This window comes from Balaenoptera ricei, chromosome 2 (assembly GCF_028023285.1).
Source record: "Balaenoptera ricei isolate mBalRic1 chromosome 2, mBalRic1.hap2, whole genome shotgun sequence".
NCBI lineage: Eukaryota > Metazoa > Chordata > Mammalia > Artiodactyla > Balaenopteridae > Balaenoptera > Balaenoptera ricei.
The window spans coordinates 153429685-153455483 of NC_082640.1; the positions used below are offsets into that span (position 1 = coordinate 153429685).

The 25799-nt window shown below is 35.2% G+C and overlaps 1 protein-coding gene across 4 annotated transcripts in view; it reads left to right on the plus strand.

Moving 5' to 3' along the window:
- GPHN (gephyrin) overlaps positions 1 to 25799 on the plus strand; it is a 626292-nt gene that overhangs the window by 478589 nt on the left and 121904 nt on the right. For all 4 annotated transcript variants that reach the window (XM_059914468.1, XM_059914469.1, XM_059914466.1 and 1 more), the window contains one exon: positions 16924 to 17061. In XM_059914468.1, coding sequence (XP_059770451.1) covers positions 16924 to 17061 — 138 coding nt within the window. The remainder of the gene's footprint in view (positions 1 to 16923; positions 17062 to 25799) is intronic.

Genomic DNA, 25799 nt, shown 5'->3' on the forward strand with positions numbered 1-25799 from the left:
TGTAAGCAAAGAGAAAGATCTGAAGAAAGATGGGGGCAGAAAAGGGGAAGATTGTGTCTGAAAGCTGGTCTTTTGCCATAATGGCTACAACCAGTACCCACAATTCTTAATGTATATAAAGCACTAGCGCTGCTAGTAAGGGCAAGAACCCAGGGAGCCCAATTTGAGACCTTCCTCAAGAGCCCTCATCCTTAAGAGTACCTCGTTGTGAAATCCAGCCCTATAAAGACAGTCATGAAAAACTACTGTTGATCATCTGAAGCCACCTCAACTCAAAAGACTCTGCTTCCTTTGTTAGGAATATTGGCACTTGATTCCTACACTTAAAGTTTGTTTAAATAATTTTATCCTTTTTTAGTGTTACTTTAGCTGTTCTCTTTAATCATTATATCTTCTAATACCATTTTTTTCACTTCATCTCTTTTTACACTGTTCTGTCAGTTCTTTTACCTATTTACTTTTAGTTTTGTATATTTAACTTACCTGATGTGACAAATTTAAATTAAAAGCCAAAGGAAGACAGCTGCCAAGACAGTTCATACCTGACCATGGGAAATGAATTACTTTTTCCTCCTTTTGGACTTGTAATTTTTTTGTAGATAAACTTCTTGATCTCAAAAAGAACCTGTAAGGATTTATTTACAGTGTTGCTTACAATGTTATCATTTAATCTTCAAGCTAAGTAGTACATGCGTTGAACAAAGCTAATTTTCCATTTCCCTGATTATTTGACCTTAGCTAAAAGTGATAATTATCATATTTCTTATTCTTCTTTTTCTTTTCCCTACCACAGTGACTCACTACTTTTTAACAAAAAGGTAGAGAACAGAGAGGAATACCTAGTTTTCACTTCATTGTTAACAAATGTTTGCAGTTGTCTTTAAAAGGGGGGCAGTTCTAATAAAAAGAACATTGAAATTAATGACCAGTATAGAGTTTGAAATTGTATTTCAAACTCTAGAATACCATATATATTCTATATATATATAGAATATATATATATATAGAATAGAATATGTATATATCTCTACAGCCCATCTTCTTTGGCAATCTATGTATTCTAGACTGATTAAAATCAAGCATTTAGAAACTCATTCATCAAAAATTTTCTATGTGACCGCTGTGTGCACAATATTGTTGGGCCTTGACTTAAAACATGTTTTCCTTTCTCAAAGAGCTGTTAATCTAGTTAAGAAAACAGACATGTATATAAAAAAGTATAATTACTGTAAGACATGTAGTAAATACAATATGCAATGAGAATCCTATGATATAGTATTTTCTAGTGCCTCTGCAGAAAAAAATAGAATGGTCATGCATTGCTTCATAAAGAAGGGACTATTGAAAAAAGCTTCTTTAATTTTTTTTATTTTGAAATGATTTCAAACTTCAGAAAAGCTACAAGAATAGTACAGACAGTTCCTGTATATCTTTCACCCAAATTCCCCCAAGTGTTAGCATTTTGCCACATTTGCTTTATCATTTCTCTCTATATATTAATATACATATTTTCCTAAACTGCTTATGAGTAAATTGCAGACATGATGCCTTTTACCCCTTAATACTTCAAATGTATATTTCCTTTTAAAAAAAAAAAAAAAGAAAAAGAAAAAAGAAAAAAATATATTCTTACCTAACCACAGTACAATTATCAAAATCAGGAAATGAACCTTGCTGTAATGCTATTATGTAATCTTATTCGAATTACATTTTGCCAATTTTTCTAATAATGTTCTTTATAGCCAAAGGGAAAAAACATTCTCTTCTTCTGATCTGGGATCCAATCCAGAATCATGCATAACTTTTAGATATCATGTGTCTTTAGGCTCTTTTATCTGGAACAATTCTTCAATTTTTCTTTGTCTTTCATGACCTTGACATTTTCGAAGAGTATAAGAGAGTTATTTTGTAGGCTATCCCTCAAATTTAGACTTTTCTGATGTTTCCTGATGATTTGATTCAGGTTATGCATTTTTGACAGTAATACCTCATATGTGATTTTGTGTCCTTCTTAGTACGTTATATTAGGAATTTCATGATGTCATTTTGTCCCATTACTAGTGGTATTAACTTTGATCATTTGGTTAAAGTGGTGTCTGTCAGATTTCTCCACTGTAAAGTTACTATTGTGGTTAATAAGAATCTTGTGGGGATATATGTTGAGACTATATAAATATGTTTTTTTTCTTGAGGTTTTTCAGCTTCTAGTTTTAGTATCCATCGATGATTTTTGCATGAACCAATTATTACTATGATAGTTGCCAAGTGGTGACTTTCTAATTCCTTCTTTTCATTTATCAGTTGACATTCTGCTATAATGAAGAATTTTATTTAATCATTACTTTATTAGTATATGCTCATGGATTTTAATTTTTATTTTATTAAATTGATTGTATTATCTGTTAGTATCCTAATAACACAATCCCCTCAGCCATGGTTTTTAGGTTTTGTCAGATATATTATTCATTATCTTGAAAAAACAAGTAGTAAAACATTGAATAATCAAGTAGAAAAAGACTATTAAATTGAAAACAATATAAGAAATTATTTTCAGATATACAAAGTGCCCTGTAGACCCGAGCCTACAAATGCTACTATTGCCAATGTTTCCCTAGAGCTTTGGACATGATTTCTCTTAATTTGAGGTTTATATGAAAGACTAAATTCTTTGTATATCTGAACCACACATTCTTTGAATTACCAAAGGCCCTAGCTATTTAACCTGAATAAATTACTATCACCTTTGCTTTTTAAGCTTCCTAGGAAAGTTATTCATTGTCTTCGATGGTTTGTGTTCAGAAAGATCCAGGAAGTAGAAATATAAGAAATTTAAGCTGCAAATACAACGGGAAATAGAGGCAGTAATATTAATAGGGCAGACCAGGTCTCTCCCGTGAGATTTTCTGTATCTAAGGAATGAATAATGATTTACACTTTAAGTAGTTTGGAGAACTCTTTTACCAATTGTTTTGACGAATAAAGTTTTCTCTTGAGGTTTTGAATTCAATCAAGAACCTGCATGAACATCTTGTTTCTATTATACTCTGTCACCTGAAAGCATCTTTTCTTCTTTTACGTTTTTTTCCTTTGATTCTCTCAATCTTCATTTACTTCTAATTTAAAAAATGGATTTTCAAGCCAAGATGAAACATTGTATATTAAGAATTGGCAGGTTAAAAAGGATGCATTTGAAGTGGGAAAAAGTCATTCCATTGGTATGAACAGCTTCATTTAAGATGGCCATGCCATAAGAAAAGGATTACTGCTATATAACAAAGATCCCTGGTTTACTCAGTAGAAAGGAATCCATTTGTACTTTTTTGTCCCTTTGAAGGCCTTGTACATCATAGACATTGCCATTAGTATTTAAATATGTCTTTGATGATGGCAATCCTGAGTGAACATCATATATAGTCTTTTTAGTGATTATAAATGCTGCATGGAAGATAGGAAATCTCAATAATATTTTGAGTACCTTACCTGCAAAGATTCTGAACTCACATATAATCAACCCCATGTCTGGACCTAAACACGAGAAAATAAAAAGAACAAGTTTTAGTAATGGAAACCTAGGCTTATTAGGGAAACCTCTAGGTCATCAATCTGTGGCTAATTTAGAATTGCTTTAATCCTGAAAATCTACTTCAGAAAATTAAACCCATCATATAAGAATGCTGTCAATTTAGATGTTATAATAATTCAGCCTGTTACTCTTTGCTTAGGTTGGACATCTATGAGTAGGGAAGATGTCTAGACTTCCATTCCCCATCACCACCCCTACTCCCATATAAGGATCTCATATCCTAAAGTACTTTGTAGTTTATTTTTCTCAAAGTAGCCAGTCTACCTACAAATTATCATTACCATACATCACCAGCTAAACTGTTATAAGTTTAGATTTGATCAGCTCAAGATGGTGGAGTAGGAGGACATGGAGCTCACCTCCCCCCACAAACACATCAGAAAACTATCTAGAGCGTCCCCCCACAACTAGGGTGCCTGCTCACCGCTGGTGGGGGACTCTGATGCCCAAGGAGATGGGAGGAACCCCAAAGTGAACCGGCGGCTTGCGGGATCTTGGCTCACGAGCCTGGGGTCAGGTGGAAGCTCCTGCAGTGGGAGCTCTGAGTCCGAACCACTGGACTAACAGAGAACCTCAGACCTCCGGGAATATTCATCGGAGTGACGTCTCATGGAGTTCCTCATCACACCACCAAGACCCAGCTCTACGCAATAGCCTACAAACTCCAGTGGTGGAAGCCTCAGGCCAAACAACCAGAAGGACAGGAACACAATCCCACTCATTAAAAAAAAAAAAAAAGAAAAATGAGACGGCAAAAAATATGTCACAGATGAAGGAGCAAGGTAAAAACCACCAAGGCCAAATAAATGAAGAGGAAATAGGCAATCTACCTGAAAAATAATTCAGAGTAATGATAGTAAAGATGATCCAGAATCTTGGAAGTAGAATGGAGGCCCAGATTGAGAAAATGCAAGAAATGTTTAACAAAGATCTAGAAGAACTAAAGAACAAAGAAACAGAGATGAACAACACAATAACTGAAATGAAAAATGCACTAGGAGGAATCAACAATAAGGCAGAAGAACGAATAAGTGAGCTGGAAGACAGAATAGTGGAAATAACTGCCAAGGAGCAGAATAAAGAAAAAAGAATGAAAAGAAATGAGGACAGTCTCACAGATATCTGGGACAACATTAAATGCACCAACATTCAAATTATAGGGATCCCAGAAGAAGAAGAGAAAAAGAGTCTGAGAAAATATATGAAGAGATTATAGTGGAAAAGTTCCTAACATGGGAAAAGAAGTAGTCACCCAAGTCCAGGAAGCACAGAGAGTCCCATACAGGATAAACCCTAGAAAAAAACACACCAAGACACACATTAATCAAACTAACAAATTAAATTCAAAGAAAAATTATTAAAAGCAGCAAGGGAAGAACAAAAAATAACATACAAAGGAATCCCCATAAAGTTATCAGCTGATTTTACAGTGGAAACTCTGCAGGCCAGAAGGGAGTGGCACGATATGCTTAAAGTGATGAAAGAGAAAAACCTACAACCAAGATGACTCTACCCAGCAAAGATCTCATTCAGATTCAGTGGGGAAGTCTAAAGCTTTTCAGACAAGGAAAAGCTAAGAGAATTCAGCACCACTAAACCAGCTTTACAACAAACGCTAAAGAAACTTCTCTCCGCAGGAAACACAAGAGAAGAAAAAGACCCATAAAAACAAACCCAAAGCAATTAAGAAAATGGTAATAGGAACATACATATCGATAATAACCTTGAATGTAAATGGATTAAGTGCCCCAACCAAAAGACACAGACTGGCTGAATGCAAAAACAAGACCCATATATGTGCTGTCTACAGGAGACCTACTTCAGACCTACGGACACATACAGACTGAAAGTGAGGGGATGGAAAAAGTATTCCATGCAAATGGAAATCAAAAAAAAAGCTGGAGTAGCAATACTCATATCAGATAAAATAGACTTTAAAATAAAGACTGTTACAAGAGATAAGGAAGGACACTACATAATGATCAAAGGATCAAGCCAAGAAGATACAGCAATTATAAATGTTTATGCACCCAACATAGGAGCACCTCAATACATAAGGCAAATGCTAACAACCATGAAAGGAGAAATCGATAGTAACACAATTATAGTAGGGGACTTTAACACCCCACTTACACCAATGGACAGATCATCCAAACAGAAAATAAATGAGGAAACACAAGCTTTAAATGACACAATAGACCAAATAGATCTAACTGATATTTATAGAACATTCCATCCAAAAATGGCAGAATACACTTTCTTCTCAAGTGCACATAGAACATTCTCCAGGATAGATCACATCTTGGGTCACAAATCAAGCCTCAGAAAATTTAAGAAAATTGAAGTCATATCAAGCATCTTTTCTGACCACAGTGCTATGAGATTGGAAACCAATTATAGGAAAAAAAACTGTAAAAAACACAAATACATGGAGGCTAAACAGTGCACTACTAAATAACCAAGAGATCACTGAAGAAATCAAAGAAGAAATTTTAAAATACATAGAAACAAATGACAGTGGAAACACAGCCACCCAAAACCTATGGGACACAGCAAAAGCAGTTCTAAGAGGGAAGTTTATAGCAATACAATCTCACCTCAAGAAACAAGAAAAATCTCAAATAAACAATCTAATCCTACACTTAAAACAACTAGAGAAAAAAGAACAAAGAAAACCCAAAGTCAGTAGAAGGAAAGAAATCATAAAGATCAGGGCAGAAATAAATGAAATAGAAACGAAGAAAACAATAGCAAGGTCAATAAAACTAAAAGCTGGTCCTTTGAGAAGATAAACAAAATTGATAAACCCTTAGCCAGATTCATCAAGAAAAAAGGGAGAGAAACTAGCACACCACTGTAAAGCAGTTATACTCCAATAAAGATGTTAAAAAAAAGAAAAGAAAAAAAATGGAGAGGACGCAAATCAATAAAATTAAAAATGAAAAAGGAACAATCACAATTGACACTGCAGAAATACAGAGGATTATAAGAAACTACTACAAACAACTATATGCCAATAAAATGGACAACCATGAAAAAATGGACAAATTCTTGGAAAGGTACAATTTTCCAAGACCGAACCAGGAAGAATTAGAAAATATAAACAGACCTATCACAAGCACTGAAATTGAAACCATAATTAAAAATCATCCAACAAACAAAAGTCCAGGACCAGATGGCTTCACAGGAGAATTCTATCAAACATTTAGAGAAGAGCTAACACCAATCCTTCTCAAACTCTTCCAAAAAATTGCAGAGGGAGAAACACTCCCAAATCCATTCTATGAAGCCACCATCACCCTGATACCAAAACCAGAAAAAGATATCACAAAAAAAGAAAATTATAGAACAATATCACTGATGAACATAGATGCAAAAATCGTGAACAAAATACTAGCAAACAGAATCCAACAACACATTAAAAGAATCATACACCATGATCAAGTGGGCTTTATCCCAGGGATGCAAGGATTCTTCAATATACACAAATCAATCAATGTGATAACCCACATTAACAAATTAAGGAATAAAAACCATATGATCGGGCTTCCCTGGTGGCGCAGTGGTTGAGAGTCTGCCTGCCAGTGCAGGGGACATGGGTTCGAGCCCTGGTCTGGGAAGATCCTACATGCCACGGAGCGACTGGGCCTGTGAGCCACAGCTGCTGAGCCTGTGCGTCTGGAGCCTGTGCTCTGCAATGGGAGAGGCCGCGACGGTGAGAGGCCCGTGCACCGCAATGAGGAGTGGCTCCTGCTCACTGCAACTGGAGAAAGCCCTCGCACAGAAATGAAGACCCAACACAGCCAAAAATAAATATAAATTAATTAATTTTTAAAAAAAAGGTTTAAAAAAAATGTGATCATCTCAATAGATTCAGAAAAAGCTTTTGACAAAATTCAACACCCCTTTATGATAAAAACACTCCAGAAAATGGGCATAGAGGAAACCTACCTCAAAATAATAAAGGCCATATATGACAAACCTACAGCAAGCAACATACTCAATTGTGAAAAACTGAAAGCGTTTCCGTTAATATCAGCAACAAGACAAGGATGTCCACTCTCACCACTCTTATTCAACATAGTTTTGGAAGTCATAGCCACAGCAATCAGAGAAGAAAAAGCAGTAAAAGGAATACACATTGGAAAAAAAGAAGTAAAATTGTCAGTGTTTGCCGACGATAGACATTCCAAAAGATGCCACCCAAAAACTACTAGAACTAATGAGTGAATTTGGTAAGGTTGCAGGATACAAAATTAATGCACAGAAATCTCTGGCATTCCTATACACCAACAACAAAAAATCAGAAAGAAGTTAAGGAAACACTCCCATTTACCATTGCAACAAAAAGAATAAAATACCTAGGAATAAACCTGCCTAAGGAGGCGAAAGACTTGTACTCAAAACTATAAACACTGATGAAAGAAATCAAAGATGACATAAACAGATGGAGAAATATACCATGTTCTTGGATTGGAAGAATCAATACTGTGAAAATGACTATACTACCCAAAGCAATCTACAGGTTCAATGCAATCCCTTCAAACTACCAATGGCATTCTTCACAGTTTTAGAACAAAAAATTTTACAATTCATATAGAAACACAAAAGACCCCCGAATAGCCAAAGGAATCTTGAGAAAGAAAAATGGAGTTGGAGGAATCAGGCTCCCTGACTTCAAACTATACCACAAAGCTACAGTAATCAAGACACTATGGTACTGGCACAAAAACAGAAATATAGATCAATGGTACAGAATAGAATGCCCAGAGATAAACCCTCGCACATATGGGCACCTAATTTACGACAAAGGAGACAAGAACATACAGTGGAGAAAAGACAACCTCCTCAATAAGTGGTGCTGGGAAAACTGGACAGCTACATGTAAAAGAATGAAATTAGAACACTATCTAACACCATACAAAAATAAACTCCAAATGGATTAAAGACTTAAATGTAAGACCAGACACTATAAAACTCTTAGTGGAAAACATAGGAAAAACACTCTTTGACATAAACTGCAGCGAGATCTTTTTTGACCCACCTCCTAGAGTAACAGAAATAAACACAAAAATAAACAAATGGAACTTAAACTTAAAAGCTTTTGCACAGCAAAGGAAACCATAAACAAGACAAAAAGGCAACCCTCAGAATGGGAGAAAATATTTGCAAATGAAACAACAGACAAAGGATTAATCTCCAAAATATTCAAACAGCTCATGGAGCTCAATATCAAAAAAACAAACAATCCAGTTAAAAAATGGGCAGAAGAACTAAATAGACTTTTCACCAAGGAAGACATACAGGTGGCGAAGAGACACATGAAAAGATGCTCAACATCACTAATTACTAGAGAAATGCAAATCAAAACTACAATGAGGTATCACCTCATGCCAGTCAGAATGGCCATTATCAAAAAATCTAGGAACAATAAATGCTGGAAAGGGTGTGGTGAAAAGCGAACCCCCCTGCACTGTTGGTGGGAATGTAAATTGATACAACCACTATGGAAAACAGTATGGAGGTTCCTTAAAAAACTAAAAATAGAACTACCGTATGACCCAGCAATCCCACTACTGGGCATATACCCTGAGAAAACCATAATTCAAAAAGAGACATGTACCACAATGTTCACTGCAGCACTATTTACAATAGCCAGGACATGGAACCAATCTAAATGTCCATTGACAGAAGAATGGATAAAGAAGACGTGGCGCATATATACAATGGAATATTACTCGGCCATAAAAGGAAAGGAAATTGAGTTATTTGTAGTGAGGTGGATGGACCTAGGGTCTGTCATACGGAGTTTAGTAAGTCAGAAAGAGAAAAACAAATACCGTATGTTAACACATATATATGGAATCTAAAAAAAAAAAAAAAATGGTACCGACGAACCTAGTTGCAGGGCAGCAATAGAGGTAGACATAGAAAATGGACTTGAGGACATGGGGTGGGAGGGCGAAGCTGAGGCGAAGTGAGAGTAGTATCGACATATATACACTACCAAATGTAAAATAGTTGGCTGGTGGGGAGCAGCAGCATAGCACAGGGAGATTGGCTCAATGCTTTGCGATGACCTAGAGGGCTGGGATAGGGACGATGGGAGGGAGGCTCAAGAGGGAGGGGATACGGGGCCTTGTGTACGCATATGGCTGATTCGCTTTGTTGTACAGTAGAAACTAACACAGTATTGTGAAACAGTTATACTTCAATAAAGATATATTTTTAAAAACTATTATAAGTTTAAGTAAATATTTCTTTGAACACAGTAATCTTCTCAGTAGGACACATATTTCCATATGTTTGTTAGTTTTGTTTTGTTTTATATTGGGTTGACCAAAAGGTTAGTTTGGTTTTTTCCATAAGATGGCTCTAGTAGGGCTTAGTTGTCTTTAACTTCATTTGAAACAATTTTGTTAGATTGTATTGTGACAGCTGTCATTATCAGCATGCATTTAAAAAAAGACTTACCAAAATTAGTGAATTTTTGTGTAGCCATTTTAATATTGAAGATGGAAGAAAACAACATTTTCAGCATATTAGGCTTTTTTATTTCAAGAAAGGTAAAAACGCAACTGAAACCAAAAAAAAGATTTGTGCAGTGTATGGAGAAGGTGCTGTGACTGATGGAACATGTCAAAAGTGGTTTGAGAAGTTTTGCACTGGAGATTTCTCGCTGGACAATGCTCCACGGTTGGGTAGACCACTTGAACTTGATAGCGATCAAATCGAGACTTTCATTGAGAACAATCAACATTATACCATGTGGGAGATAGCCGACATACTCAAAATATCCAAATCAAGCATTGAAAATCATTTGCACAAACTTGGTTATGTTAATCACTTTGATGTTTGGGTTCCACGTAAATTAAGCAAATAAAACCTTCTTGGCCGTATTTCCTCACGCAATTCTCTACTTAAACGTAGCAAAAACATTTCATTTTTAAAACAAATTGTGACAGGCTATGAAAAGTGGATACTGTTCAATAATGTGTAATGGAAGAGATTGTGGGGCAAGCTAAATGAACCACCACCAACCACACCAAAGGCCGGTCTTCATCCGAAGAAGGAGATGTTGTGTATATGGTGGGAGTCCTCTATTATGAGCTTTTCCCGGAAAACCTAATGATTAATTCCAACAAGTACTGCTCCCAGTTAGACCCACTGAAAGCAGCACTCGACGAAAAGCGTCCAGAATTAGTCAACAGAAAATGCATAATCTTCCATCAGGATAACACAAGACCACATGTTTCTTTGATGACCAGGAAAAAACTGTTAGAGCTTGGCTGGGAAGTTCTGATCCATCTGCCGTATTCACCAGACATTACACCTTCAGATTTCCATTTATTTCGGTCTTTACAAAATTCTCTTAATGAGAAATATTTCAATTCTCTGGAAGACTGTAAAAGGCACCTGGAACAGTTCTTTGCTCAAAAAGATAAAAAGTTTTGAGACGAAGGAATTATGAAGTTGCCTGAATAATGGCAGAGGGTTGTGGAACAAAACAGTGAATATGCAGTTCAATAAAGTTCTTGGTGAAAATGAAAAGTATGTCTTTTATTTTTACTTAAAAACCAAAGGAACTTTTTGGCCAACCCAGTAGTTTACCTAAATTGAATGGAGCTAGTACCGTCACAGATTATCTTTGTGACTGTTGGTATTCATTTGTAAGGTAGTCATCAGAATATGTTTGTGGCCGGGAAATAGCTTTTGCTTTATAGGAAAAACTGTATCCAAATTCTGGGTATTTTCTCTGTCCAAAACCCCATCTTCCTTTTGTTATAACCTTATTACTTTTTAAAAATTATTCTTTCCTTCCTTTCCTACTTCTTTGTAAATGGATTTTATGGACCACTCAATGAAAACTGGCTGCTAGGCTATAACTCATCTGGCCTTCAGAGACAAAAGTGCATACTTTTTTTCCCCAATTTTTTTCTCTTCTATCAGATTTCTATGCCGAGCTCAGAATCAAGAAGAGGGCTGGGGTGTGGGGGAGAACATTTCATGGTGCGTTTTCCTGTCTGAGTCAGTTCTTCAGTGGCCCAGGACTGTTAGAAGTGCTTTGGGGTTGTAACTTGCAAAATAGGAGAAGTCAGAGACAAGTATTCTTAAATTTTGTGAAGCTTTCATTTTAAAGCTTCTTGTCAGTCACTGGTGTCAACATCAAAAAATAGTTGAATTTTTTTTTTTTAATGGAAACAGAAGAAGGAAACATAACTATTTGCTTATGAGATTTATTTTGGAAATGTATGCCTTCTAAAAATGGGCCTCCCCATGCCAGCCCATGGGAGGCCTGCATAAGAGCCCCTGCGCTATACATGTGAGTGCTGTGCATCCTCAGCCTGTGCCTCCAGCTGCCAGTGGCTCTGTGTGTGTGTCCCTGGTGCTGCCCCTCAAGCATGGCTTATCCACTTTTGATCTGAAAGTGAGAGTACTGCATCCCCTAGATCAATGGTTTTCAAACTTATTTTAGCTACAGTCTTTTGTTAAATGGAATCTTACATGGTCACATAGTCATCCTACATGTGGTGAGGGATACAACAGAACTAGGTATGTTAATGTTATATAATAATTCTATTTACATAAAAAGAGCAGCTATTAATTATTAGAAAAATGCAACTCAACACTACAATGAGGTATTACCTCACACCAGTCAGAATGGCCATCATTAAAAAGCCTACCAATAATAAATGCTGGAGAGGGTGTGGAGAAAAAGGAACCCAGCTACACTCTTGGTAGGAATGTAAATTGGTGCAGCCACTGTGGAGAACAGTATGGAAGTTCCTTAAAAAACTAAAAATAAGAGTTACCATATGATCCTGCAATCCCACTTCTGGGTGTATATCCAGAGAAAACTCTAATTCAAAAAGATACATGTGCTCCAGTGTTCACTGCAGCACTGTTTACAATAGCAAAGACATGGAAGCAACCTAAATGTTCATCGACAGATGAATGGATAAAGAAGATGTTGTGTGTGTGTGTGTGTGTGTATACACACACACACACACACACACACACACACGGAATACTATTCAGCCATAAAAAGGAATGAAATAATGCCATTTGCAGCAACATGGATGGACCAAGAGATGATTGTACTAAGTGAAGTAAGCCAGACAAAAACAAATATCATATGTTATCACTTCTTTGTGGAATCTAAAAATATTATACAAATAAACTTATTTACAGAACAGAAATAGACTCACAGACACAGAAAACAAACTTATAGTTACCAAAAGGGATAGTGGGGGGGGGGATAAATTGGGAGTTTGGGGTTAACATATACACAGTACTGTATATAAAATAGGTAAACAACAAGGACCTACTGTATAGCACAGGGAACTATACTCAGTATCTTGTAATAACCTATAATGGAAAAGAATCTGAAATAGAATATATATATATTCTTAGCTGTACACTTGAAACTAACACAACATTGTAAATTATACTTCAATTTTTAAAAAGAGCAGCTATTATCTATATCATTTTATTCTTGTGTGTAGAAGGTAGCAATACTGTTTTTCTCATATTTACACAACTAAGTTAGCCCTTCTTTATTGGTGAAGTAGCTATTTCTACTATGTGACCGTGGGTGGGTCTTGAGTGGGAAGAAGCCACCTGACACATAGAAGGTGCTCAGTGAACACTTGTTGAGAACACACACATACACACACACACATATCTGCTAATGTGCCAGAGAATTAAAATACTCCTCCTTTGAGACATTTCTTTCAGTTAATTTATTTTATATCCAGAAAGCCCCTGTGATAACATGCAAATAGTTTAGTGAGGGACCAATATTAACCCATTAGCATCAAAGTTTGGATTATTTATCTAGCACTCTGGATTATTTATCTGTCACTTTGTGACAGAGAGTTTATAAATATGAAAGAACCTAGAGAAGCAAAGGGCAGAACAGGAGGCGCCACTTTGAATTTTCCTTCCCAACTTTTAGCTTTGTTTGAAGGATTTGCTATTCATTCATACCTCAAGTATTTATTCAGTACCTACTGTAAGTATAAGGAAAGCATTGCTCTAAAAATAGCAAAAGATATACAGATGAATAAGATAATAGGTTCTGCCTTCAAGGAGTTTATGATAGACTAGCATAGGTAAGACAAATATTTAAATGTCTATAACATTAGATAGAAAGTGGTAGGTGCCATAAGAAAGATATAAAAAAGGTACAAAATTATTTTAAAGACAGGAAAGATTTTTCCAGGCTGGTGGAAATTGGTGTGCAATTTCCAATTTAAAAAAGTATCAATCTCTATAGTTAGAGAACCATCCGGTGGTTTACTGTCCTCCTGCTCTTATTTTTTTATTCACTTACACGTCTTTCCTTTCTGCTGAGCTGAAACATTCTTCAAGGCAGAGTGTATCTTACTCTGTGTATACCAAGTGTGTAACTGTGCCTGGCTCATAAAATGCACTCAATAAATATTTGTTGAATGGATGTGTGTATCACTGATAATCAAACTTGCTTTCTTATAAAGTGCAATTTTCTCCTCAGAAACCAAACATTTTAAAAGCACAGCTTTTATAAGATTGTACACAATTTTCACCATAAAGAAAGTAAAAAATATCTTAGAAAAGATCAGATCTGAGATCTATAAACCCGAATAAAAGGGTTTATAGAAACACCTATCTATCATTCTCTTCAGTTACACTGGTTGTGACAATATGTATTTATTGATATTTAATGACGTAGCAGGGACTGTAGTGAAAGTGAGTTATGAATAAATTTACATTTCAATTATAGGTAAATGATAAATCATACATAATCCTTCTTTAAGTGTTCACCTTAAAGTAGAAAACATTTTACATATTTAGCACTAAATAATCTCTAAGGTCCTTCAGGCTTTGAAAATTTTGTAATTTTGTGATTACCCATGGGTGAGAAATAAGTATAAGCATATTGTATGTCTTTTTCTTTGACTACTTATGACAATGTCATTTGTCTTAGAATGAAAACTATTTGGGACAGTTCCTGTAAGTCAGTTCAGTGAATATGTCTGAAGCAGCTGCTGGGGTTTGGGTAGGAGGACTAAATTTAATAAATTGCAGTGACCAGGAACTTACAGACTACAGAGGGATATATACAATCATTATAAGGTGGATTAAGGAAATAGGAGCTTATTTGTCTCACATATCAAAAGTCTGGAGGCAGGCAGTCCAGGGCTTGTACAGCAGCTCAGTATTGTCATCAGAGACTCGGCCTCTTTTTCTTCTCGTGTTTCCAGTACTTATGTGTGGGTTTCTATCCTCATGGTTGAAAAATGGCTACGGCACCTCCCAGTATCTAGCCATGCTCTCCTCTTAAAGCTTTATCTCTTTATCTTTTTATTTGTAGTAGGAAGCCTGCCCCAGGGACTTCTTCCTACATCTCACTGGCCAGAACTATATCATATGGCCAGTCTTAGCTGAAAGGTGGGTACGGAAGAAGGGAATTGTGGATATCAGTTACAATAGCCAAGCAACAGTGTTTGCAGTTACTCCTTTTATCTTTACCCTTTGGGCCAAGTTGTTTATGCGTGGGCCAAGTTGTTTATTGTGCTCTAAGAAGTTCCTTTTTGTCATTAAATGATTCATTTATTAAGTCAACAACTATTTATTTTTTATTGCCTAATATGTGCCAGATACTGTTCTAGGTATTGGGGGTGACAACAGTGAATAAAAAAGACAAAGTTGCTGCTGTCATGGAGCTTACATTCTACCAAGAAGGTTATAAACAAATAAGTATAAATATATATTGTAGATATATAGATATCAATATATATGTGTATATGTGTGTGTATATATGTGTATATGTGTGTATATATATATTTTTTTTTTTTTTCCATGAAGAAAAGTAAAGTAGGGTAAGGAGAATAGAGAGTGATGGTAGGTAATATTCTATATAGGATGTTTAACAAAGGCCTCTGATTAGGTGATACTTTAGCAAAGACCTGAAAGAAATGAGGGATGAATGGAACCATAATATCTGGGGAAGAATGGTCCAAGTAGAGGAAATGGCAAGTATGAAGACCCTAAAGAGAGATGTATTTGGCATCCTCAGGCAAGGAACCAGTTTGGCTAGAGCACATTGAATAAGGGTGAAATGATAGGAGAAGAGAACAGTGTAGGCTATAATATGTTGGGCTTTGAGGGCCATAGCAAAGATTTTACTCTGAGTGAAATGGAAAGTCATGGAGAGTTGTGAGCAGAGATTAGCACAATTCAACTTACAGTTTAAAAGGAGCGTTGTAACTACTGTGTGGAGAATAACTGTAATGGGATGAGGATAGAAGGAAGGAGACAAGTTAGGACACTATTCATTTTCCCAGGAAATAAATGATGGTTCCAATTATTGTAATAATTGCAAAGATGGTGAGTAATGATCAGATTCTAGAGACATTTTAATGGTAGTTTAGATATGGTTCTGACAAAAATAGAAGAATCAAAGATATCACCAAGGTTTTGGATTAATAACTGAGTGAGTAAAGTTTCTATTTACTGAGATGGGTATTGCAAGAGAATAAGACATCGTGCAGGTAGGTTAGGAGGGTGGGGAATCAAGATTTTGAACATGTTAAGTTTGAATTGCCTGTTGCACATTCAAGTGCATATTTGATGCTTTATAAGCTTGTAGATATACGCTGTTATCCACCAGCTATTTGGATGACATATAAGTCTAGAGGTGAAGGTAGAGGTTGGGGTTGGAGATATAAAATTAGGGGGTTTAGTGTATGGATGGTATTAATGCCATGAGACTAGATAAGGTTACATAGGGAGTGAGTAAATAATAATATTTTTCTATGTTTTTAGAAGAAAGAAAATTTCCTGTGATATTCTAAATAAATTCAAGTTTGTATATTTCATTTCACTAACTAGCTCATTAAGTGTTCAAACTTCAGTATAGTAGTTAAGGACATGGACTCTAAAGCCTGGCTACCTAGGTTTGAATCCTGGCTCTTCAGTTTCTAGCTTTGCGATTTAGGCCAAGATATGTAAACCTCTTTTTCCTCATCTGTAATAAAAGATAATAATGATGACTCCCTTTAGGTTGTTGTGAAGATTAATTAGAATAGTGCCATGACACATAGTTAAGCACTCAAAAAGGATTAGCCAATATCATCATTAAATTTCACCAACTTTTGATACATGATGTAACATTACTAACTTGATTTAATGTTCCACCAAAGCAGGCTATATTTTGGAAGCAGGAAAAAGTTTCTCACCTTGTAATCTTCATTTCTGGACACATGAAATTGAGAATTGTTGATATTTATAAGCCTTTCCCACTTTATAATCAGTGTTTCAGCATCATATTCTTAGTTAATTGTCTTCTTGTTTAGGTCACAGTGCTGTTGATATCACCAAGGTGGCTAGAAGACACCGCATGTCTCCTTTTCCTCTAACATCTATGGACAAAGCCTTTATCACAGTCCTGGAGATGACTCCGGTGCTTGGGACAGAAATCATCAACTACCGAGGTACTGTTATATTTGCCCATTGCCTTTTATTTTCATTTTTTTCCAAATAAGATTCATCTAACACTAATACACAGTTTTCCTGAAAGAGAAATGTTATTAATCATTACTGCAATTATTATCATCTTCCTTTTTGCTTCTTATTTCTACTCAACTCTAAGATCAATCTTAATGGTATACAGAGTAAAATACCCATAAAGCTTCCTTTACATAAAGAAAAAAAAAAAAAAAGGAGAAAGTCAACAGTGTTTCTCCTGTTCATCAAAATACCAGTACTCTAAAGAAAGGGCTGTCAGCACTGAGTGAGAAAAATAGTTGACTGTGAGTCTGCCTTATGTCCTTTCTGACAGAAATGGGAGATAACTAATGTGTCTTGTAATTATTTTCATTTGTGGAAATCATGTTTTTAAATGTAAAATGTAAATACTACGTTAATTTATCTATGGATCACTGAGCAACCAGTCTGATCTCAGTTTTTCTGCTTCATATATCTTCTCATTTTCTGCTCTTAGTTTAGTAGTACATTGAGACCAGCTTGTGGAAAGATAATGGAAGGGTAGTTTTCCCCAGTGTTTTCAGTTTTTAATCAACTACTTCCCTTTCTAAAAATTCAGTTCAGGTGCAATCTGAATAAAATGTAGTTTCTTAATTGTTTTTGTTATACAGATAAAAACAATACAAAAGGATTGCTTTTACAAATAAAGGACTTTATTCACAGATCATAAAATATTCAAATTTCAATGAACATTAGAGAGCATCTATACAGACACCGTAATTTTTCTACAAGAAAACTCAAACTCAGAACAGCAGAAAAGGAATAGGATTAAGGCCTAAGACTTAACATTCTTGGGAATTCCCTTGCAGTCCAGTGGTTAGGGCTTGGTGCTTTCATGGCGGTGGCCCGGCTTCAATCCCTGTTCCGGTAGCTAATATCCCGCAAGCTGCGTGGCACGGCCAAAAAAGAAAAAAAAAGAAAAAACGACTTAACATTCTTATTTTTACTACATAATAGTGCTCTTCTTCCAGTGTTAAAATATAAAAAACAATAGTAGATAAAGTAACAAATTATGTTAAAATTAAAAGACCTAAAACTAGTGAAATATTAAATGCCAAACTCTAGCTCTTTGATCCCTGACCCGACTTAGACAAAAATTATTTTTACATAACTTACACCTATGCTACATCTTTGACTTACATTCTTTTAGATATGTATATCATTAGGTTTAAACCTTTTCTTTTGTTTTTGTTTTATTCCTCATTAAAGGAAAGATAATAAAACTGACTAGAGTGGAGAGTTAGGAATTAACTACATAATTTCAGAAATTTTAATGAAATAGGTTTCTTTCTATTATTAAGTGCAGATATTTAGATATTTATATGTCAAGCGACAGTTAGACATCTTCAGAAAATATGAATGTAAAATTAAGTTGAAAAAATTTACGTGTTATAAAAATAAGTTAACCATCCCTGGCCTCTTGTAATATCAGGGTAGTTTCTCTTAACATCAGTCCTTAGAAAAATCTCACTGTGATGCCAAGTCACATTTAGACAGAAATTCCAGTCCTTTTAAGGAAAAAACAGAACTGGAAATGGCCATTTCTATTTCTCCTCTAGAAAAAAAAAAAAAAAAAAAATACTGTCAGGTGGATTCTCTTTTCCTTTCATGTGCTTGTTTCCCCTTCATTTGTTCGTCAAATCAGTTGTCACTCATAAGTAAGCAAACTCTTCATGGATGGTTAACTTCTTGTCAAGTGTTTCCATGCATGATGATGAAAAATAATAGTTAGGTTTGCATTCAACCTTTGAGTTGGATCAAACTCGATTTGTAATGCAAAAGAACATTATAATTAAACCTCCTAGGCACTTTAATTAGTTGTTTAGAAAACAACACCATATATAGAAACATAATTCAATTTGTTCAACAATTATCTATTAAAAATCTAAATTCCAGGTACCATGTTAAGTCCAGATAATGCAAAGATGAATAAAATAAAACCCCACCCCACGCATCTCACTGTGTAGTGCAGGAGAGGGACAGATAAACAATGTGGTACATTTTCTCCTTTACTGGCTCTTTTGTAAGCTTGCTTTCCTTTGTCAATTCCTTGAATATGAACTTTCTTTAGAGTGTTTGTCTCTGACCCTTTTCAGATCTTACACATTCACTTCAGATAACCTCATACGTGCCAGTTGTTTCAAGTACCAACTATTAAGTGATTTCTAAATCTGTATCTTTGCCCAGACCTTGCCTGAGCTCCAAACTCTTACAACAAATGTATACCTGCTGCTAGTAAATTTAACATGACCAATATTAAACTTATTTTCTTTACTTCTACAATACTCATTTCCTCTACGTCCTCTTGAATCTGTCCCTTGTTTGCCATCCCCACTGCTATCATTTTAATTTAGGTCTTTATTATTAACTTCCTGGATTATTGTAAAGGCTTCCCTCCCCCAATTAGCATCTTTACATCCATTTTCCAATTTCATACCAAAGTAATCTGTTCAAATTTGATATTAACGTTCCTGCATACAACTCTTCAGTAGTATTCCTCATAACCTCCAGATAGAATTCAAACTCCTTGATGTGTCATTAAGGCCCTTTATAATTGGCCACTATGTATTCTTTCTTTTCTGACTTTATTGAGGCATTATTACTAAATTAAAATTGTGTATATTTAGGGTATACAACATGATGATTTAATATACATATACATTGTGAAATAATTACCATAATCAAGCTAATTAATACATCTACCACTTGATAGTTACTCTGTGTATGTGTGTGTATGGTGAGAATACTTAAGATTTACTCTTTTAGCAAATTTCAAGTATACAATACAGCATTATTAACTACAGTCACCATGCTGTACTTTAGATACCCAGAATTTATTCATCTTATAAATGAAAGTTTATACCCTTTGACCAGCATCTCCCCATTTTGCCAGTACATGTTTTTTAAGATTAAGCTTAAGAAGCTCTCCTCCATGAAGACATTTCTGGTGTCCACTTCTCCCTTTCCCTAGCTGGGTTAAGTATCCTTCCTCCATGTCCCCATAGCACTTTGTTCATTTGTTTTATAATAGAAATGACTGACATATTTGATCACTCTCTCTTATAAATGCCCTAATAAACAACATGGGTATAAAATGCTCAGTGATCTAAATGTGAATCACTATAAATTGAATTTTGAGTCATATGTGGCCTTTAATTCTCTTACTCAAGATAAGCGATTTCTCCCCAGAAAAAAGATTAGAAACTCATTCTCACTATACTTTAAATGTTATCTTTTCCAAGGATGTTTGCATTTTAATGAGCAAACCTTCATAGTTCATTTTGATTTCAACTAGATGCACCTCTAACTATTGAATTTCATAGGGGTGAGGAGGACTGAAAGGCCTTCACAGTTCTCTGAAATCCCAAATATTTTGCCTCTGCAAATACTCTGACACCTACAATTATAGAAGCCTGTAGAGGAAAGCCCATGTTTCCTAAGAGAGATCCAGAACCACTGAATCTATGAGGCAGTTTGCTACTGTAGGATCTCTAAAATTACTTTTTATATGTCTGTGAAGGTTCAACAATAATCCCAGAAAACTAAGAATAAATCATGTATACAGAAGTGCTGGTAGTGATGCTCTCAAGGTCATATATTTAGGGTAACTCTGTGAAGGAATGTTACAATATAATATATTAAATACTTATAATATTACAATAGGAAGGTAACTTGGAGATCAGGTAGTCTCTCTTACTTTAAAGACAAAGGAATTTAGGACCAAAGAGGTGTCAGAATGTTCTTAGAGTTAGACAAATTGTTATGATTAAAAACAACTAGAACCTAGGATTCTTGACTCCTAGTCTACTGTTCATTCCATTATAGCAGAATACGTCTCAAATCAGTATGAAAATTATTCTTCTAAAGTAAGTGCCTAGATGTGTAAAGTGTATTGTTTGTTTGTTTTAATCTATTTTGACTACAGGTGAATTTTCTATTGTCTCTGGTCTGCCCTTTAGCATATCTACTATTTTCAGCTCCTATCTGCAAGCAAGGCCTTTAAGGAGCAAGTGCTCCACTGATTATAAATACCTTACTTTGGTTTCTTGGGAGAGGAATACCAATAGAAGATAATATTTGCAAGACTACCATTTATGATTCATCTTTGCTTATAAAATACATGACATGAACACATTACAAATTCACACTTGGTACAGTACTAGCTACTGAAAGGCAGATTAAAATATTCTAGAATTCCCTGTAATCCCCAATATCGTTCAGTTAACAATGGAAAAACTATAATCTTTGAATAGAAAGGATTCTGCTTTCTTAGGAGCATTACTTTATAAGCGCTAGGCTTTTTTTTAAGATTTCATGACCAAAGACTTTGGCATCGCTGACCTCAGTTCTTTGTATTTCCACAAAAGACTTAAGCAATTCTAGACGAGGAAGCTTTAAGTTTACTGAACTCAGTTTAAAGCAGTGAAGTATCCTTTTTAGAATATTGACCACAACAGAGGTAGTTCTCCCTGTCTCTGACCTAAAGCAAGATATATTCATAATATATTTTAGAAGAAAAAAATATATATGAAAATATATAATGATATGCATAGAAGGAGGTATGAAATAGGTAGATTAGTCTACCTGATTGTGACATAGGAATAATTCGGCCAGCATTATAGGTCTGATTCCTCTGTGAGTTAATTTTACTCAATTGGGTAACTATAAAAATAACTCCCCCACACAAGGGGGCTTTATGAGTGCCTAAACAGTCATAATATCTAGTTGAGAAGTTACTGCTGCCTGGCTCCTTTTCTAAAACCACGTGCCCAAAGTTTATTCAACACTAATACTTGGGCTCCACCTATGGGCAAAGAGAAGAGATGGTTTAACGTCTATCTAAGTATTTCTATGTATGCAAGAGAGACTGCCCCATGTGATAAAGTAATTTGCAGCGCTACTATATACTCTTTAAGTTCCAAAGTCGATCATTGAATGAAATGTAATATTGACTGCTTGGAAGAGCTATCCGTTGTCTAATCCGTGAATCCTACTGAGATATATGGATATAGTTGCTGCTGTAGCAGAGGGGTGTACCTGACGTTTATTCCTTCAGTTCTCAAGTATTTGCTGCCAGCTGGGAGCCCTTACCATTTTCTAATCAATTGCGTATTTCTCTTCAAATCCTTTCCCTTGCCTTAGGCTTTTAGAAAAAAACTTGAAGTAATGCACGTTTTTCTCTTTGAAGAGACATAAGTTCTGCTGGTAGGTTAACTTGATACCAACTCCAAAAGCAGAACTAATCCAGTAGGGACCTAATTTACCTTAAAGATAGAAATCCCTATATTTAGCGTGAGTACAAAATAAAAATCTGGCCAATTTTCTATTACTAGATTTATATTGATAACCTTAAGCATGAAGCTGTTCTTTCTTTCCAGATGAAATGTTTTATTTTTCTCTCCAAGATATTTTAAAGATCTATAAAGACCAGATGGTATATGTGTGCTTCAAATATGACTTTTCTTGACTCTTCTATATATAGTTGTATGTTAAAATGAGAGAAATATTCTTCTTTTTAAAAAAATCTCTTATTCTTGCCCTTTAAAAAATAAGTTTACTGAAATACAATTCATATACAGTATAATTCACCCACATAAATTATACAGTTCAGAAGTTTTTAGTATATTCACAGATATGTTCAGCCATCGTCACAGTCAGTTTTTGAACATATTCATCACCTCAAAAAGAATCCCCATCCCCTTTAGCTATCATCCTCCTCCTATCCCCACAGCCCACCATTCAGCCTTAAGCAACCATTAGCCTACTTTTTATCTCTATGGATTTACCTATTCTGGACATTTCACATAATGGGATCATATAATATGTGGTCTTTTATTACTGGCTTTTTCTACCTAGCATAATATTTTCAAAGTTCATCCATGTTGTAACATGTATCAGTATCTCATTCCTTTTTTAAATATTACTGTAGTAAAAAAAAAAAACATATAACATAAAATTTATCATCTTAGCCATTAGAGTTCAGTGGCATTAAGTACATTCACATTGTTGTGAAACATATCTCCAAAATTTTTTCATACTGGATACCTGAAACTCTTTACCATTAAACAACTCCCTTTTTCCTCCTCATCCCAGCCCCTGGTAACCACCACTCTACTTATTGTTTCTAATAATTTGACTACTTTAGATATGTTATATAAGTGCAATCATGCAGTATTTGTCTTTTTGTGGCTAGCTTATTTCACTTAGTATAGTGTCCTCAAAGTCTGTTGTGCCATGTGACAGTATTTAGATATATACACCACATTTGTTAATCCATTCATCTGTTGATGGACATTTGGGATGCTTCCAACTCTTGACTATTATGAATAGCCGTACTATATGAACATGGGTGTACAAATATCTCTTCAAGACCCTGCTTTCAGTTCTTTGGGATATATACTCAGAAGTGAGATTGATGGATCATATCTGTTTTTAATTTTCTGAGGAAACTTCTTCTATTTTCCATGCTGGTTGCACTATTCTACAATCCTACCAACATTACATAAGGATTCCAATTATTCTACATTCTCATCAACACTTTTTATTTTCTGATTTTTTGATAGTAGCCCATTGATGGGTGTGGGATGATATCTCACTGTGATTTTGATTTGCATTTTCCTGATAATTAGTGATATTGAGCATCTTTTCATATGTTTATTAGCTATTCATACCTCTTTGGAGAAATGTCTATTCAAGTCCTTTCCCATTTCTAAATATTTTTTAATTTTAGTTAATTTGTAATGTTCTGTTAGCTTCAAGTGCACAGCAAAGTGATTCAGATATATATATATATATATTCAGATATGTGTGTGTGTATTCTTTTTCAGATTCTTTTCCATTATAGGTTATTAAAAGATATTGAGTATACTTCCCTTTGCTATATAGTAGGTCCTTGTTGTTTACCTGTTTTATGCATAGGAGTGTGTATACGTTAATCCCAAACTCCTAATTTATCTCTCCTCCCACCCACTATCCCCTTTGGTAGCCATAAATTTGTTTTCTATGTGACTCTATTTTGGTTTTGTAAATAAGTTTATTTGTATCATTTTTTTAGAGTCCACATATAAGTGATATCATATGATATTTGTCTTTCTCTGAATGACTTACTTCACTTAATATGATAATCTCTAGGTCCATCCATGTTGCTGCAAATGGCATCATTTCATTCTTTTTTAAGGCTGAGTAATATTCCATTGTGTATATACACCACTTCTTTATCCACTCATCTGTTGATGGACATTTAGGTTGCTTCCATGTCTTGGCTATTATAAATAGTGCTTCTGTGAATATTGGGGTGCATGTATCTTTTCTTTTTTTTTTTTTTTTTTAATCAGTCATCAATTTTATACACATCACTTTATACACGTCAATCCCAATCGCCCAATTCAGCACACCACCATCCCCACCCCACCGCAGTTTCCCCCCCTTGGTGTCCATACGTTTGTTCTCTACATCTGTGTCTCAACTTCTGCCCTGCAACCCGGTTCATCTGTACCATTTTGCTAGGTTCCACATACAAGCGTTAATGTACGATATTTGTTTTTTCTCTTTCTGACTTACTTCACTCTGTATGACAGTCTCTAGATCCATCCACGTCTCAACAAATGACTCAATTTCGTTCCTTTTTATGGCTGAGTAATATTCCATTGTATATATGTACCACATCTTCTTTATCCATTTGTCTGTTGATGGGCATTTAGGTTGCTTCCATGACCTGGCTATTGTAAATAGTGCTGCAATGAACATTGGGGTGCATGTGTCTTTTTGAATTACGGTTTTCTCTGGGTATATGCCCAGTAGTGGGATTGCTGGGTCATATGATAATTCTATTTTTAGTCTTTTAAGGAACCTCCATACTGTTCTCCATAGTGGCTGTATCAATTTACATTCCCACCAACAGTGCAAGAGGGTTCCCTTTTCTCCACACCCTCTCCAGCATTTGTTGTTTGTAGATTCTCTGATGACACCCATTCTAACTGGTGTGAGGTGATACTTCATTGTAGTTTTGATTTGCATTTCTCTACTAATTAGTGATGTTGAGCATCTTTTCATGTGCTTCGTGGCCGTCTGTATGTCTTCTTTGGAGAAATGTCTATTTAGGTCTTCTGCCCATTTTTGGATTGGGGTGTTTGTTTCTTTAATATTGAGCTGAATGAGCTGTTTATATATTTTGGAGATTAATCCTTTGTCTGTTGATTCGTTTGCAAATATTTTCTCCCATTCTGAGGGTTGTCTTTTCGTCTTGTTTATGGTTTCCTTTGCTGTGCAAAAGCTTTGAAGTTTCATTAGGTCCCATTTGTTTATTTTTGTTTTTATTTCCATTACTCTAGGACGTGGATCAAAAAAGATCTTGCTGTGATTTATGTCAAAGAGTGTTCTTCCTATGTTTTCCTCTAAGAGTTTTATAGTGTCCAGTCTTACATTTAGGTCTCTAATCCATTTTGAGTTTATTTTTGTGTATGGTGTTAGGGAGTATTCTAATTTCATTCTTTTACACGTAGCTGTCCAGTTTTCCCAGCACCACTTATTGAAGAGACTGTCCTTTCTCCACTGTATATCTTTGCCTCCTTTGTCATAGATTAGTTGACCATAGGTGCGTGGGTTTATCTCTGGGCTTTCTATCTTGTTCCATTGATCTATGTTTCTGTTTTTGTGCCAGTACCATATTGTCTTGATTACTGTAGCT